This window comes from Condylura cristata, unplaced genomic scaffold (genome assembly GCF_000260355.1).
Source record: "Condylura cristata isolate star-nosed mole 26May11 unplaced genomic scaffold, ConCri1.0 scaffold00011, whole genome shotgun sequence".
NCBI lineage: Eukaryota > Metazoa > Chordata > Mammalia > Eulipotyphla > Talpidae > Condylura > Condylura cristata.
Window position 1 is genome coordinate 9,485,874 of NW_004567112.1, and position 17,722 is coordinate 9,503,595.

At 37.4% G+C, this 17,722-nt stretch overlaps 1 protein-coding gene across 1 annotated transcript in view; it reads right to left on the reverse strand.

Annotated features, from left to right (window-relative positions):
* The window catches only part of NHLRC2 (NHL repeat containing 2), a 28,769-nt gene extending 11,362 nt beyond the window's left edge, over positions 1 to 17,407 (reverse strand). The window contains exons 1-5 of the mRNA XM_004680423.2: positions 17,054 to 17,407; positions 15,689 to 15,841; positions 9,402 to 9,857; positions 6,989 to 7,110; positions 4,300 to 4,429 (exon numbers count right to left, since the gene is read on the reverse strand). Coding sequence (XP_004680480.1) covers positions 4,300 to 4,429; positions 6,989 to 7,110; positions 9,402 to 9,857; positions 15,689 to 15,841; positions 17,054 to 17,231 — 1,039 coding nt within the window. The 5' untranslated portion in view covers positions 17,232 to 17,407. The remainder of the gene's footprint in view (positions 1 to 4,299; positions 4,430 to 6,988; positions 7,111 to 9,401; positions 9,858 to 15,688; positions 15,842 to 17,053) is intronic.
* Positions 17,408 to 17,722: the final 315 nt, after the last annotated feature.

Here is a 17,722-nt window from a genome sequence, read left to right on the forward strand (position 1 = left end):
AAGAAAAAAATCAGTAAGTGAAATATAAAAAAGGAAAATTATCTACATTCCCCCTTTAAAAATATTTTGTGTTATTTTAAGCCACTATGATCAAAGTAAATCCCACTGATTAGATCCCTCTTCTGAGCATCTGTGAGCTTTTCCTTCGAGTGAACAGTTTTTTCTATACATTCCTCTAAACCTCCTACGAACAAGGCCTTGTGAAGTTAAGGGAAAAAAGGTCTGTCACCTCAGGGCACACGAAAAGGGCAATGATTGCTGAAGCAGGGGAAAAGAGAATATTTCTCTACACAGTCCTGAGGGAGGGTAGGGACCAGTTTGTGAATGTACACGCTGTAGAGAGACTGCCCCGGAGGGCGGGGAAAAGCAGATCACCTCTCAAACTGGCACAGTAGTTTAGCTGCCAGAGAAAGGATAGGTGCAAGGAAGAACCCCTTTCCTTTCATGGAGGTCCAGGCACACCACCTCCCTAAGACAAGCTGAGGGACAACAAAGAAAATAGTTCTCCTAAGTCTAATGAAGAGTAGCAAACAGGAGCAGTCTATACTTGGGGAGGGGAGCGTTGCGGGGTGGAAGCAGGAGTGTAGAGAGTGACCCACTCTGGCTCAGCTCTGCATGGATGACAACTGTTGTGGGTGGAGTACTGACATGGAGAAAAACCCTCCAGCAGCTAAGCCCCCACACTACAGCAACACCATAAGGCAACAGTAGCCCACGGTGAGAGCTGTGGGAACCACAGCAAGAAAGAAAAGCAACAGCAATAACACAGAATACATACACTGCCCAGCTTCTAACAAACTGACTAAACCTCCCATGATAATGGCATAAATACTATTTATTTTAACCTCTACAATTCTAACACAAGATGACCGGTAGAAAATAAAAAGGGAAAAAACACATTAAAGGAAGCAAACACTGAAACCAAAAGGCTTCCTATACATATCACAGTGTGAAAAACCAAACAGAAAATCATGAAGGCAGCCAGAGAAAAAACACACATTACACAGAAAGGACCAAGGAAAGAAGTGAAGCACATTCACGGGCAACGCAGAGACATCTCTAAATATCAAAAGAAAAAGTCAATCCAGAAATCTTTGTCAGGGCTATAAAAAAATTGTTAAAGAAGTTCTTCATGTGCTGGACTATAGTGACGGCACATGGATGACTTGGTGATGGGAAACCCACGGGGTTACAATTGAGAGGAAAAAAAAAAGTACAAAATGATGTAAAAATAAACTATTATATTATTTAAAAAAAAAAGAGGCAATATTCCAGTGATTCCAGACAGTTTCATGGTGTCTCATAGCATACACTTGACATTGGACACAGCAAGTCTTAGATATCTGTGCAAGATAAATATGTGTACATATATGTAAAAGTCTGTATACAAATCCTTATAGAGGCTTAAATCATTACTGCAATAAATTAGAGGCAACTAAAATGTCTATCAACTGGTAAGTGAATAAACAAATTAAGGTAAAATCATAAAGTGGAATACTACACAACAACAAAAAGGAACTGCTGATCCATGCAATAAGATAGACGAATCTCAAAAGTATGATACTAAATGAAAGAAATCAGATACCAAAGGCCAAACAGTACAAGGAACAAAGAACAGATCCTATTGCCAGTGTCTGGGTGGATGCTGAAGGTGATGAAGGGGGACCGAAAAGGGTTGTGAGAAAGTCATTTGACCGGGTGAATCAATGTTCTGTATCTTCAGAGGAGTAATGGTTATAAGATTATAGATACTGATAAAAATTCACAGAACTTATACCTAATATGGATGAATGTTATTTTGTGGAAGTTAAACCTTATTAACATGACTTAAAAAAAGAATCTTAATGTAAGATAGTATAAGAAATCTCTCAAATTTTAGATATAAAAATAGTTTTTTATTTTAACAAAGCAAAAACACACTAGTCATGCTGTAATTTATACATTTATATCAATTATCAATTGATATAATTTATATATTTATAATTTATATTAATTATCATACCCAATCACTTCAGTAAAGGGTTCTACTATGTTAATTCATATCATAAATGAATTAATAGGTTTCAAAGCAATAAAACCTAACTTAACATAAAAATAAGTATATAAAAATAAGTAAATAGAATAGAAAGATACAATTATAGTAATATTTTTAAATGTCCTATCATCTATTACAACTTGCTAATGATACATTTGTCTCCAAGTTTCTTAGTAATCGATATAAGAATGTGAAGAAAAACAGTGATGATATTTAATTTATCCAGGAGCTTCAAAATGAACCCATTAAAGAGGGAAAAGTATGATTATCTATAATACAAGAGCAGAAAAAATTTCTTCAGTAGGCAATCAGAGAAGTATATATAAGATAAACACTGAAAGCAGTAATAAGTGTCCCATAGTATTGTTCTGATGGAATAAATAATATGAACTACATATATGCACATGATTATAAGTAAATGTAAAATGTGTTTGTGTTGAGATATTTTTGAATGACATGATGCTAAAAATATAGTTTTGTAAAAATAATTTATTTTATATATTTTTAATATCATTTTTCATTTTTGTACAATGTATACTTTTTCATCTCAGTTGTTAAAATACCTCTAAGGAGGCCAAGATTTTAAGAGCCAATTTCCCCATATTTTGACAACATATATTCAGGATTAGACTGCAGAGTAATATAGCATTGTGAAATTCTGAGAGAATAGGACCAATTTTCCTAAATTTAGATAGAATTTCTGGAAAGGCTAAGTACCTCATGAAGCTTGACCAAGAATGTCTCGAGTACAAAACTCCAGGGGAAACGAATGCTCTTGCCTTAAGAGTGGCCAGAGGTTACAGTCCCTTACACAGGGTTAACATCATTGTTTTAAACCAGTATTTTGAAAGGTGTTGAGCCTAAATGCACTCAATGTTATTCTTTTTGCCAAATACTGAGTGAAGCTATTTTAAACTGTAAGTTTAACACAGAGCCATGGCTTTTAATGATCTGTTGAGCTAAGGCAGGATGCACTCCCTTTCCTGAAGACTGAACTCAATTAAAAATACAAATAACACAAATAAGCTAGCACATCATTCCAGTTGGACGTTGATGAGGATTTGTCAATAGAGACAAGATAGATGTTCTTTGGAAAACAATTTGGGTACATTCTCACTATGAGAGGAAGCACCAGAAATTCCACGCCATAAAGCATGGCTGACAGGGTTTAGGCTTATAAAACTACTTAAATACCTTGGGGTCACTGAATTAATCCCAACTGGTAGAGCATTCAGAAAAATGCTTACTGCTTTGCAGTGTAAATTCTGATGTGAGCAACAGGCAGAAGTGCTCACTAGCCTCAATCCTCTTGTAGTATCAGACTCCATATTTCTGCTCCATGACTTTGAGTTTAGTTGTGCTTTAATAACAGTAAACAGATATGGCCTGAACAAAGACTTGAAATGTGTGAAAGTTGGCTCACTCTTTTGCCAAAAGAATATGCGTGTTTATAAAAAAGAAACAGAGATGACTGATAAGTACACAACAAGGTGCTCAATACCACTAATCACCAAGGCAGTGCAAATCAAACCACATGAGTTATCACATCACACCTGCTGGTGGATCCTTAAAAAGACAAGCAATACCAAGCACAGGTGAGGATGTGCAGAAGGGAACCCTTGTGCATCACTGCTGGCAATGCCACTTGGTGCAGCCACTCAGGAAGAGTAAGGAAATTCCTCAAAAAATTAAAAACAAACTGCTACGTGATCCAGAAATTCCACTTCTAAGTATTTATATAAGGAGGATGAAATATTAACTTGAAAAGATACGTGCACCCCTGTGATCAGTGCAGTGTTAACAATGGCCAACACAGGGAAGAAACCTAAGTGTCCATGGACAGAAAAATGAAGAACATGTGCCTTGTAAAGACAAGTACACACATGTGTGAAAATTATTCAGCCATTAAAAAAGAAGAAAATTTTATCATTGGTGATAGCTGCAACAATATGAGTGGGCTTTGAGGACTTTATGCTGAGTGAAATAAGTCAAGACAAATGCCATATAACTTTACAATGTCTTATATTTGTCTTGTATGACAAAGGCCATATCATTTTATATGTGGGTATAAAGACAAAACAGAAACCTCACACACACTAATAAGCCTGAGCTCATGGTCCCCGAGAACAGATTGCTGATTCCTAGAAGAAGAGGCGGGTGAGGTATGATGATAAGCAGCACAGACTCACTGTAAAATAAACAGTTACAGGCGTCATGTACAGTCTGAGCACTATCATACTGCATCGTAAAAAAAGTTTACACACCTGATGATCCACAAACTACATCCCAAGGAGAACTAATGGGCTGTTCTTCTCCTTTAGCTCCACCTTCTTTATCCGTTCCTTGAATTCCAATACCAGCTACGGTGCTCACTGTTTCTGTTTTTAGGTCAATCTGTAGAAATTAATGTTTTATGTTACTGTTTTTTCTTTTGATATATAAAGATTTCCAGTAGACTAGAAAGTATTTGAAGTGCAAATATTTATTTTTAAGTAAAAGGATGATTTTTAAGCTAATTAGGTATGGGTGCATGTTATTAAAATGCCCAGTGCGCAGTACTTTTCATTTCCCCACCTCCTCCCCACTTTCTGCTTACCCACCACCCTTGAGGGTGATTATGAGAGTGGAGGAAATTGTTCTAAAAACAATGATTATGTTTGCATAAGTTTTTAAATTTGCTAAAATTTCCTGAATTATATATTTGATATGGATGCATTTTTCTGAAATGTAAGGTATATTACGATAATGTTAAAAACACAACTGTGTTTTACAAGGTTATATACAATATGAATTAAACATTAACAAGGATGTCTGCAGGTGCACTTCAGGAGGGGGAATGGCAGGGGGAATGGGAATGGGGATGAAGAAGAATTTATAAATTTATTATGAGTTATTCTAAAGATTGGTCTGCATGGTAAGATAACATTTGTGAACTGTGAATGCAAAAGTATGATTAGCCCACTTCAAATAAGGTCTTAGATGAAAGCAAAATATATGTTTTCAAGACCAAAAGAAAAATTCCACCTCACTTTCTATTTTATACAGATAGTAAAGTCAGTCATACAATACAAAGTAACTTCTGGTAACCTGAATTTGTTGTGATGAAGCTACTTGAAATGCAATCAGTACTCTGAAACCCATTAAGTTCAAGAGTAAGAGGAGAGAATGAACAATTAAGAAAGCACAAGTACTTCCTACCACATTGTAGGCTAAGTATCTTACTACTTCGATATTCTGTTAGATGTCTGAGATTATGGTGAATTATATAATATAAAGGTAGACCCTGAAAACGAAAATAAACTTAGTAACTAACTTTAAGGTTTTGGTAACAATAAACCACTTTTTCCAAAATGATAAACCATGAAATTAGTCTTAAGAAAAGTTCTCCCTAAAAAGAGCTCCTTGATTAAATTAAGTCTATTAATACTGCATACATATTCCTCTACTAATGTAGTCACAATATGTTAAGTGTACGAAAATCACCAAGAAAAAAGTCTTCAAGACTTTCAAAAAATAAATCTGCTTTAGTTTATAATTCCATAAAATTATTTTTTTACATGTTTTCTTTTTTTTGTATTAAGAGGAATATACGCTTTAGAAATGCTTCATTTAACAGAAATTATTTGCTCACAAATTAACTCAACAAATATATAGTGAACATGGAATGCCAGGCCTGGTTTTCAGGGCCTAAGTTGTTAACTATAAATAGAATGCATTTTACACTCTTAAGGAGATCTGTATCACAGCAGATATCATTATATGTTCTGTATATATTTTTTCTGTTGTATGTATATTAGTAATATAGCCAAATAAATAGGTGTAAATATCAATCTAGAAAGAAACAGTGAGAAAATTATGTAGGTTTTTGAAACACAATGTTTAGGTAGGATGGGTCAGTTGAAATTACAAATAGATACAACTTAAGGCCCAGTGGATTACAGTTAAAATATTCATCAATACAGGACATTTAAAACACCTAGGCACTTCTACAATGCAATACTCTGCAGTTATATCTTTCATGTGATGAATATGAAAAACGTTTAAAAAATACCACAAAAGATTATGTATGCAAAGTATGATGTTATTTGCTTAAAAGAACATTCTATAGACACATCTTTTCATAAATTTATATGTACATGAATAGAAAATTTCTGAAAAAGCAAAGTTTTAACAAGGATGGTTGGTTACCTTGGGAATGCTGAAACAGATAAATAGGACACTTTTTGACCCTGATGTATTAATTCATTTCTTTTAAAAAAGATCACATACTATTTTAATAATGAAACAAACCTAATTTTAAGATGATTAACAGTAAGTATTTCCAAACAAGGCTTAAGAGCCAAAGGGAGGTAGGGAGATCATGATTTTTTTTCTAGGTTTAAGGACAAAGCATCACTTTGTAGGGCAAGTGTTTTCCTTTGACCTAGGAAAACAGGTCAAAGCGAAGTGCTTTGAAACAAAGGGTTGAAAGACTCAATGAGTTTCTTCTGTGACAACTATTGGTTGAAAACTCCCAAAACACGATACCTAAAAGTAAATCTAGAGTACGTACCTTTAAAAAAATCTGAAGAAGCAAATTTTGAGGTATTTATATTCTCTAGCTACAAACATATACATAAAAGATTTATTTATTTATGCATACAAGAGCTGGGGTGTAGGCCACAGGTGGGGGAGGGGAGTAGAGGGCTCACCAGAGACACAGTGGGGAGCAGAGTAGGTGGAGTGACTGAAACCCACTGTGAGGGGAGCAGTGGGCAGACAGAAGGTCTGTGGCGCCATGTGTGTCACCACCCTGGCCAGGGATTGAACTTGTGCTGTAGTGGTGGATAGCTTCACAGTGCTGAGACTTAACCCCTTGTGCTACCAGGGAGGCCCTTGCTATAAATATTTAATGTTGTAAATATCAGTTTTTCTGATTAGAACTATCAAAACATTTTTAAAATAAAAAATTACCTTTCTTATAAGGTGGTTTTCAGTGTCTGCCACATATATGACATCATTTATTATGGCTATACCTTGTGGTGAATTAAAAGTTGACTCTGAAAATAGTCCATCTTTTCTTCCAGGGTTGGGTCCTAAAAGACAAGGTAACTGTAAGACAAGTTTCCACTTACAAAGTTAGTTCCAAGTAAAACCCAAAGTACAGTAAAACAGAATTTTATTTAAAGCTAAGTTATTAATATAACAGGATACTTTTACTTAAAAGCTATAATGACCATTCAAGCATTTCTTAGCAGTTCATGATTAAGAGTCCGTCATATTTACTATCTCACATTGCCACAAAGTTTTATAATATACTACCTTAAAAGAGAAATAGATTGGCCCTCCCTGGTGGTGCAGCAGATTAAAGCACAGCACTGAGAAACTAAAGCCACTTTCGAATGAGTTCGATTCCCGCCTGTCCTGGAGGTAACCACATGGCACGGCAGACCTCCCCTGACCCGCCCGCTGCTCCCCTCAGCAGTGTACTTCGTCGATCTGCCTGTTTTGCTCCCCACTCTGTATCTGGTAAAGCCTCTCGCTGCCCCTGAGCCTCTGGCCTGTACCCCAGTTCTGTATGCACAAATAAATAAAATCTTTAAAAAAAAAAAAAGAGAGAGAGATTGATTCTGATCTAATGGCCTGTCTCTTGGCTTCGCTAATACACATGGAGTAGACAGCATAACTCAGTCTGTTATTTCTGTGACCAGAGAACAAGCCATTCAAATCCTTAGTCAGCATTCCTCAACTGTATTTTACAGAACTCCCCTGTCCTAGATGTTAATAAGAAGTAATTTTTGTAATGATCTTCAAAACATGAACTCAAGACGCCAACAATTTGGTTTAAATCCCAACTCTTCAGGAAAGTTCTTTGTTTCTCAATTTCTCTTCTGTAAAGTGAATCTAATATGTCTAACAAATTTGTGATAAAGTTAAAAGTCATTTTCATTGTGAAAATTAAAATAATTAAGATGGGTAAAGTGCTTAGAATAATGCCAGCCATAGCTAGGATGGCTATGAGTAGTAGTCACAGTGGTAATACTGCTAAATATTGGGAAATGTTCAACGTGGTCAATTCAGACTTGAAATCATTGAGCACTAAAGTCCCCTCAAGCACAGTCATCAGATCAGTATATCACAGCTCTGATGGACAGTGATAATCATGCACATGATTTTGTTAAACCATATCAAACCAGTATTTCCTGAGTGCAACGACATATATTAATCTCTTTTCTAAAAATTGCAAAAGAATTATTAATTTATTGCAAGGTAGTACTATTCCTAAAAATGTTTGGGAAAGGCAGCTTGCTGCTGGTTTCTGTTTAACAACTAGAATATTCATTTATTTCTTTAACCATTTAAAATTAGAATGCTAGAACAGATGTGTTTTTTTTTTGTAACAATTCTCATAACTGCTTGTCATAAGCCAGAATACCAAATAGTCAAAGCAAAATAAACAACATTAAACACACATGTTCTAACAGAAACAAATGAAACAAAACATGAAAGATAATATGTTGGCATACTAAGACTAGCATCAAGGGCTTGGGAATATGATTAGCTTATTTGCATTAAGAATGTAGCTATCCCTACTTTATGTATTAATGCTGTAAGCATAACCTAAGGAGGATTGCAAAGAGGTGAATTATTTTTTTCTCTAATGTTCACTAACATTTGCAATCAGGCTGTCAGTTCAGCCTAGATAAGCAGGATTAATGGGAATGTACTGAATACATTTTATTAATTATGTAGATGTGATTAAGAGTGCTGTTTAGATCTAAGACCAGGGAAATATGTGTAAAATGACCTATGTTCATATGATACTTTTGCTAGATTCAGGAAGCATATTGAAGTTTCAGTGGAAGAAAAGTAAAATAAAGTACAAAGCCCAGATTAATGATTTATATACTCTAAACCTCAATTCCTAGGGTATTGTCCTAGTCGTTAATACTATATGGCTATATTTTGATGAAAAATGAAACAGAATACATCCACTTAAAATGTCTGAAATCCATTATATATACATATATATACTTTCACAATATATAGTATTTAGCAGGGTTTTTTTTAAAGCAACAAGATGGAATATGTGTGTGCGTGTGTGTGTGTGTGTATGTATACACATATATATATTTAAGCATTATAACCTAAAGATTTCCTTTTGACCTGGATGGAGCTTTTGGGGTTTTTGTTTGTTTTTATTGAGAGAGATAAATCCAGATACAAAATGTTAATTAAAAAAACAATGTTGTGATAAAGTTAAAAGTCGATGTATACTGCCCTTTCATAATTAGTTCTTATTTGTAATTTCAATTTTAATATATTTCATTGAACTATTTTTTTACTGTAAGACTTATTACAAATCATGATTAGAAACAAATGTTACCTCCAATGCTGTACTGAATTTGTCCATTCTTCCCGACGACCAAAATTCTATGATGTCCAGTGTCTGCTATTACCAACCGATTTGAAACATCGTCTACTGTTACTTTGCCAGGAAACAGCAATGGTGAAGGTGGCAGAGAATCTTTATAGAGTTTTATTCCAATTTTATTATCTCTGATCTGTCCCCTGTCTTTGTAGTACTTTAAAGCTATTGAAGTATATAAAAATAATTTATCTTTATGTCCCTCTCCAATTAAAGAAAACAACATATTTCCACGGGGTCCAAGTATGACCAGAGTTGGCCAGCAGGAAACTTCAAGTTCTTGCCAAAGGCTGGCATTAGCATCGTTGGCCACAGGGTGGGTGATGTTGTACCGAAGGACAGCACTCCTAATGTTTTCCAGGACTTTTTCATTTGGAAACTTAGCCGAGTGAACACCAACGATCAGAAGACCATCTAAATGGGGAAAATGGTAAGTCAAACATAAAGTGCTAAAGTTTAAATATCACAATCCCAACATAAGGCCTGGGTCATTAATACATATAAACACTAATAGAGATAAACAGTGAAAAAAAGAGAAATTATTGTCTTTAGTAGCATGTAAACACATGTTTAAAAAAAAACTAGCCGTCATGAACATCTTGGTAACTACATAAAACATACATGATCAAAAAATGTAGCATTTCAGGATTAAACCACTTTATAGCCTTAGTATAGAATAGGCTTTTAAAAACATCTTATGACGATGTTGACATTTTAACTTTTTTCAACCAGGCATAAGCCTTTTTGAAATTTAATGACAATGGTGGCTTTTCTGTTGTAGTTAATGTTATACTAGTCTCTTAACATTTTCTGACCTAACTATACTACAGGTTAACAGAAAGAATATAACCCAAATGTTCCCAGAATATAAGGTTATTGATTCATTTAAAATTTCCACCATTTTTAGAATACCCTTATTGTAGATAACAGAATTGCTGAAATGAAAAACTAAAGACTACACATTTCTTTTACCTAATCAATACAGCTATGTCAAGATGTTAGTTTAGGGGGAAAAAAAGTAAGGCATGCAGTCTGGATTCAGACGAAAAACTCAATATTGCCTCCAACACAGGAAAATAATACTGATCATTTAAATTAGAATCTTTTGATATAATCACAAGAAAATGACACAAACCAAAAAGAAGAAATCAAACCACATGAATTGGGAGGTGTAGTCCCCTGACAAAATATCTTTCCATTACAGCTACTAACTCCAAACCAACATACATAAGCACATACACTCACCTGAGAACAGAAAATAAGACAGAAGCAGGAGCTCGCAATGAGGCACAGCCAGAGAAGCAAACCCCAGGGGGCTTCAGTGACCCCCTAATTTGTTTTCTTTCCCCTTGCATGGTACAGTAGTGATGGGGCCCTGGTTTTAGAGCAATGCAGGTGGCCCACTCCAAAAGAAATGCCCCTGCTTTTCTGGTCCAAAAACCAGGGAAATTGAAGAGGGTGAGGAAAACTCTAGGGGGAAGACACAGAGAAGGTTATTCCCTGTTTCTGAATAAAAAGTCTCTCCTTAACTCCTAAACTACATATTATGACACAGACCCCTGAAATACATAAAATATTTAGAGAACAGAGCATTACTGGGCTGGTAAGAGAGAGTTGATGGAGTCTGAACAGGGTTGGATTCCTATTAAAAACAAAGCACACAGGGGTGATTTGGTGATGGGAAACCCGTGGGGATTACAGTTGAGATGAAAAAAAAAATGTGCAAAATGATGTAAAAATAAACTTATTAATTAAAAAAAAAAGCTAATGATATACTATTGAGAACTGGCACAGAACTCAGATCTGCTTATCATAATATTCTAAGGTTCAAGATGCAATCCCAAATTACCTAATCCCCAAAGAACTTGATAATGTGACCTAAGGTTAATGGAAAGAACAATGGACAGATAAGGACACCAAGATGAAGCAGATAGTTAGTAATGACTTTAAGGCAACTATGACTAACTCTGCTCTAGGAGGTGAAGAAGAACAATTGAAATAAGTGAAAAGATAGTAGACATAAGCAGAAACAGGAGCTCTAACGACTAAATGAAATTTTAGAATTAAAAAATAGCATATTTGAAATAAATTTATGGAATGAACTCAATGGTAAAAGGGAGATGACAAAGGAAAAGAGTCCACAAACCTGAAGATAATTCAACAGAAACTAAAGAATACAAAGAAAGAAGATGGGGATGGAGAGGAAATGAATGAAGCCCAGGGGCTTAGGCAATATTCCAAAGACCAATAATATACGGAGTCCTAAAAAGGGAGGACATGGGGCAGAAGAAAATTTGAATAAAGCTCAGCCTTCCAAAATTTGCTTGAAAATAAAAATTTACAGCAATTCAGAATGTCAGCACATCAGATAAGATATATACAGAAAGTAAAAAGAAAACTCAGATACCTCACAAACTGCTGGAAATTTAACATTCCTCCTCAGGCACCTAGTTTTCACTTCTAATAAAATTCTGACCTTTTCCTTCAGATTCTTTTCTGAGTTCAATCAATATTCATTTCTTCCCTTGTATTTTGTCTGCTCCATTTCTGCTCTTAGTTTCAGAATTTCGACTCAAGCTTTTTTTTTTTTTTCTTCATTATTCCTAAGTAATGTTTGAGGTTATGTAATTCAATATGGAACACTGTTACAGCATTCATCAATTTTGTGGCTGAGAATTTTCAACTTTGAATCACATTTCCAGCTTTTTAGTTTTAAATTGGTATGATATACTTTTTAATATTCCTATACGTTATGTGATTCCTAACTTTGAGAACACTCTTTTCTGATGGCTCACTTAATATTTCATTTTGGATGGCAATGTTGTTTGGGAGTGGTGTGTATTTTAGCTTTTGTTTCCACAGGAGCCTTAGCTTACCATTCCACCCCCCCCCCTTTTTTTTAAAGATTTATTTTATTTATTTATGCATACAAGAGCTGGGGTGTAGGCCAGAGGTTTAGATTGGTGAGAGGATTCACCAGAGACAGAGTGAGGAGCAGAACTGGCAGATCTACTGAAATACACTGCTGAGGGGCGCAGCTGGCTAGACAGGAGAGGTCTTCTGGGCCATATGGGTCAACTTTTGGGCAGTGAATCAAATTTGGGCTGCAGTGGCTGCAGATAGCTTCAGAATGCTGAGACTTAACCCCCTGCACCACCAGGGGGGCCCCTCCACCCTTTGTTCTTTCCCTTCAGTAGACTTTCTCCAAGGGAAGCCACACTTTAAAGAGCTGCTGCCAGGATAAGCCTGTGTTCAGCATTCTGAGTGCTGAAATTTTTCAGCAGGTAACTGGGTTACTCTGTGCTTCACCCAAATGGCGGAGATGCCTTTTATTTAAGGATTAATGGGAATCAAAATTACAAAATTTTGATTATAAGCCATCAAAATTACAAAAGAATGAGAATATTTGTTTGCAGGTAATATAGTACAGTAATGTATTTGGGAAACAGCAAAGAATAATTTACAGGAAAATGAGTAGACTTTATCTACACAGCACATAGTTAGGAGACAGTGGTACACAATTTCCATTTCCAATAAACAGCTATCAACAAATGAAAGGTATTAAGTCTCCCTCTGAAATGAGATTTAAAACTAGATGAAGATACCATTTCTCACTTGTGGTGTCAGCAAAAACTGCAAAGTGTGTCAACACATTTTTCACACAGAGGGGTAAGCAGCACGCTCACACATGGCAGCTGGAATGCAAACCCACACAGAAGTTAACAGCATCTAACAAAACAATATATGCATTGAACTTTGACTCAGGAAACCCACTTTTAGAAATTTACTCTTAAGATATGCCACCAATAGTAACAAAAACATATCCACATGATTATTCATTGTTTGTGATTACCAAATCTTAGCAACAACTTAAAGGCCAGTCATAGGCTTGGAGAGTAACTGAATAAAAATTATGGTATAGAGATGTACACACACTGAAATCCTGCACAGCTATTAAAAATAATCAGGAAGTTCCCCATGAACTGATACCGAATATCTTCTGGGATAAGTTGTTACATGAAAAAAATTCTATAGAATGGTACCTTTAGTGTAAAAAAAAAAGGAAGAGAGAGAGAAATAAAAAAAAAAAATAAAAAGAATGGGAGTAAGAACAAGTGGATGAGTAGGTGAAGTGAATATACCTTTTTGTATAGTTTCGACTTTCAGGTCCACGTTAAAATTTGACATATTCAAAAACAGAATTAACGAAAAGTAATCTCTCTGGGTAGGATCGCCCACTATTAAGTAATTTTTGAATGAAGAGGAACCAGAAGATATATTCATAGCAATAAGTACATCTATGCCCAGAGCTTGGTTTCTCAAACCTATTTCCAATACTTAATGTGTATTCAAAGAAATCAGAGCTCCTTGAAGATGTGTCCTATTCAGGAATGGGCCTGGGAAAGTAGAAGATGAATCTAGAAATAGTTTATTGTAACAAGTAAGGAAGTGCTAAATGAATGGTATGGACAAACAAAAGTTGGAGGGGATCCCATTAATCATAGGAAAAATTTGAACATTAGAAATAATGATAGTGATGAGTTACAGCCCAATGAATTAAATAAGGATCCATAAGTGAAATCCATATATATCACATGTATATATACAAGAGGTCATAATATGGATACTCTAGTTCTTCTGCATAATATATTCCTTGAAGAAGTGATTAAGGAGAGAGATGAACTGTGAAGAGAACAATGAAGGAGAAAAAGAGAAAAAAACAACACACACACACAAATGTAAATAAAAGGAAAGATTAAAGATGGGAAGTGATTAAGAATAGAGAACAAAGAGGAGCATGGGACAAAATGAGAATTTACAGATAGGGTGAGCCTGGTGAGTTCTATTAAGGATTTAGAGCTTTATTCTTAGGAACAATGGAAGTCATGTGGAGAATGAAGTGCAAATCCCAGAGACTTCACACTAAACTCACAACCTTCCCCTCCAAACTTGTCGTTTTTACAGGTTTTCCTGTCATGGAAAGGCACCGTCATCTGTCCAATGACACAAACCAGAAACCTCCATAGGATATATCTGTAGTAACGGGCCAGCCCTCTCATCACCCATAGTTAATCAAGGACCAACTCATGTTGATCTAATCACCTATAACCAGTTTTGAGCTATTACCAGGTCTCAGGGGAAGAACAATAGCACCCCACATCTTTGTCTCTTGCAACCATTCTTGTCCACCAGCTAGTTCCTCACCCAGGAGATGGGCTCACATTTGAAAAGCATAAGTCTGTGATCATGTCACCCTTCTGCAGAAAATCGCTGACTGGTTTTCCACTGTTCTTCCCATAAAAGCTAAATCACATCTCTCCAGCATCTTCTCCACACTCTTGTCTCCCTCCCTCAGGGTGTGGTGGCAACCTGGTCTTCCTTCAGTTCCTCAAGAATATCATTATTTCCCTTGCTTGCAGGCTTGACACAGTGTTCTCTCTGGTTGGAAAGCTCTTACCCAGTAAAACCAAACCTGTCCTCTTGATTGACAATTTCAAGATACAATCTATAATAATTTAAAAGCATCTGAAATTTTAGTGACACTGCAGATTTTATGTCATCCCCCCCTTTTAAAACTAAGTTTCAGATCTCTTCCATTTCTGTACATCAATACCCTATTCTCATCTTGATTCTCACACAATAGGTGAACTATCTTTATTATCCACTCTAAGAGTAAAGTTTCAATTAATTTAGTCCTAATTACATAGAACCTTGAACTAGTTTTAGTTACCTGCTATGCTCTTTTTAGAAAGAATAAGAAAAGCAAATACTTTTACATCTTAGCATTTGTAATAACAAAGAGGATTCCTAATACATTGTGAAAAACATTAACTTTCATAAGTCATTTTCAATAAAGGCCAAAGCATCTGTTATATTTTGCTTTCTATTGTACTTTATATCATTCACAATTTAAGGAAGCTTCATCGCATTTCCTAATAAGAATTTTAAACATTTATATCATAGTGAGAGAAACATAAAGTCACACATTTCATTAAACAAATTTTGGTTAAGTCTAGGTATACAAAATGACTTTCGAAGTAGTTGATCATGTAAAGAATCAACTACTGAATCATCACTGACACTAACTTTTCATGAAAATGTACATGAAGTCCACAATCTGCAGATCAGAAATATTTTTTGGAATCAGTCTTGCCAAACAGTCATTCTCCTATGAGCAAATAATCTGTTACTCTTAAGTGCTTACGGCAGAACAAACTGTTAGCGACAACTTAAAGAGCAGATACCTTTATCAGAGTATGTGTGTTCCAATGCGTGCAGATCAGGCAACAGGTGAATGCAGTTTATGCAGCAGTAGGTAAAGAAATCAAGGATGACTACTTTTCCACATAGATCCTTGTAGACAGAAATAGGTTCCTCTGTGTTCAGCCAGTCTAATCCTGAAATTAAAAAACAATCAATTATCATAATAAAAAAAAGAGATAATTTATCTAAACTGTCCATTAAAATTTCAACCATTGTGATTTCAAAGGAAGGGGCATGGTAGTCTATAACTACAGTAAGAAAAAGTTACATTTTTTCATAGCTGTGTAATAGTCTGCATGTGAAAGGGAAAATGATGAACACATTTGGTGAATATAGAAAGAAGTATCAACTATTTAAAGATTCTTTAACGGGATAAACACCAATGCACCTAGTTCTTTTGTAAGACGTTCCCCAATATTTCAAACTCAGTCAGTGTAGGATAAATAACAGGAAAAGAGTACTTTTTAAGGCAGGGACAAGACTTAGAAAGATAGACGAGACTCTGATGTCAGATATACCTCCCACGAGATCTGCCACATCCAACCAATTAACTATACATGTGGTTTCAGTGTCCTGCCAGGAAACCTGCCAGCACCACCAGGCAAAACAAAGCTAGCCCCAACCAAAGAAGGTAAAGCAGGGTTTCATTTATCACAGCAAGATATGTTTCACAAATAGCACTGCTGGGAATATCAGTTCCCTCATGTTCCAAACCCTCAGAGCCGGCATTGGCCCAGCTTTTAGAACACTTCAAGTTTCATGACTTCGAATAGAGAAGTGTGGCACAGTTAAAAAACAGGCCAATCTGTACTCCGTTTTAATTGGATCCTATTAAGTTCTGAGGCCCTGGGCAGGTTACTTAACTTCCCCAGCCTCAGTTTCCTCCACTGTCAGGTAAGATTAATAAGAGCACCTCGATGAGTTGCAGGGAAAATTAAATAAGACATTAAGATCCCTGGGGCGTTTAGAACTGTGTGTGGCTCCTAAGAAGTGATCAGTAAATGTTGGCTCGGTGATGCAGGAAGATGCTGCCGCTGGGCGAGCTGACAGTCCAATCGTTGCGCACGGGGTCCACTCTCGTCCACTTAGTTAATATCGGGCCCCGGAGGACTCAAACACCAATATGCAGGTCTCCGCCCTCCAGGGGACCCCCAGGACCCTCCGCGTCCCCCCCACCTCGTCCGGGTTGCTCCCGGCACCTGCGAGAGGGGAGCGACTGAGCCCTATTCCGGCTCAGCCCAGCGCCCGCGGCCCCACCCCGCCGCGCCCACCGCTCCAGGGGAGGGCGCCAGCCCCGAGGAAGGGGAGGTTCCCCGAGGGTCCCCACCCCAAAGCCAGCCCCTCACCTTCCGGAAACTCGGGCACTGACAGGTCCTGCTGCCAGCCGTCCACCTTCTGCAGATACTGGTAGACCAGGCTGTCCTTCTCCTCGGGCGTGACAGCGTCCAGCAGGGCGTACTCCAGCGAGGTCTGCGCGGGGAGCAGGCCCGAGAGGCTGCCGCTGCGGGCGCCGGGGGCCGCCATGTTCTCGCGGGGCGCACCAGAGGCGGCCACCGGGCCGTGGGAGGATCTCGAGGGGCCGGAGTGGCGCTTACGGGCCTGTGGGCTCGAGTCGGCACCCCCCTCGCCCAGCACCAGCCCACTCTCCGCTAGCGACACTTCCGGCCGTTTGTAAGCATGCACTCACATGCCAAAGTTGCAAGCGTCGCCGCGCTCGGGCGCGTCATGAAACGCCGGTCCCCAAGCACCCCGCCCCTCGCCGGGCCGGCCGCGCGGAGCCTGCACGTTCGCGGCGGCAGATTCCACACGGAAGAGCCCCCCCCCCGCCCCCCCGGCCCGCGCTCTGAACGTCCTGAAAGCACCATCCTCCCACCCTTCGTTTGGGGAATTAGCGCATTTTAGGACCAGAGGAAAGCACCATAATTCGTAGCAGGGGCACACAATTTTTATTTATTTTTTTAAGTTGTGCTTTTAAATCACGATCAGACGATTCGCCACAGCACTGGTAGCGGGAC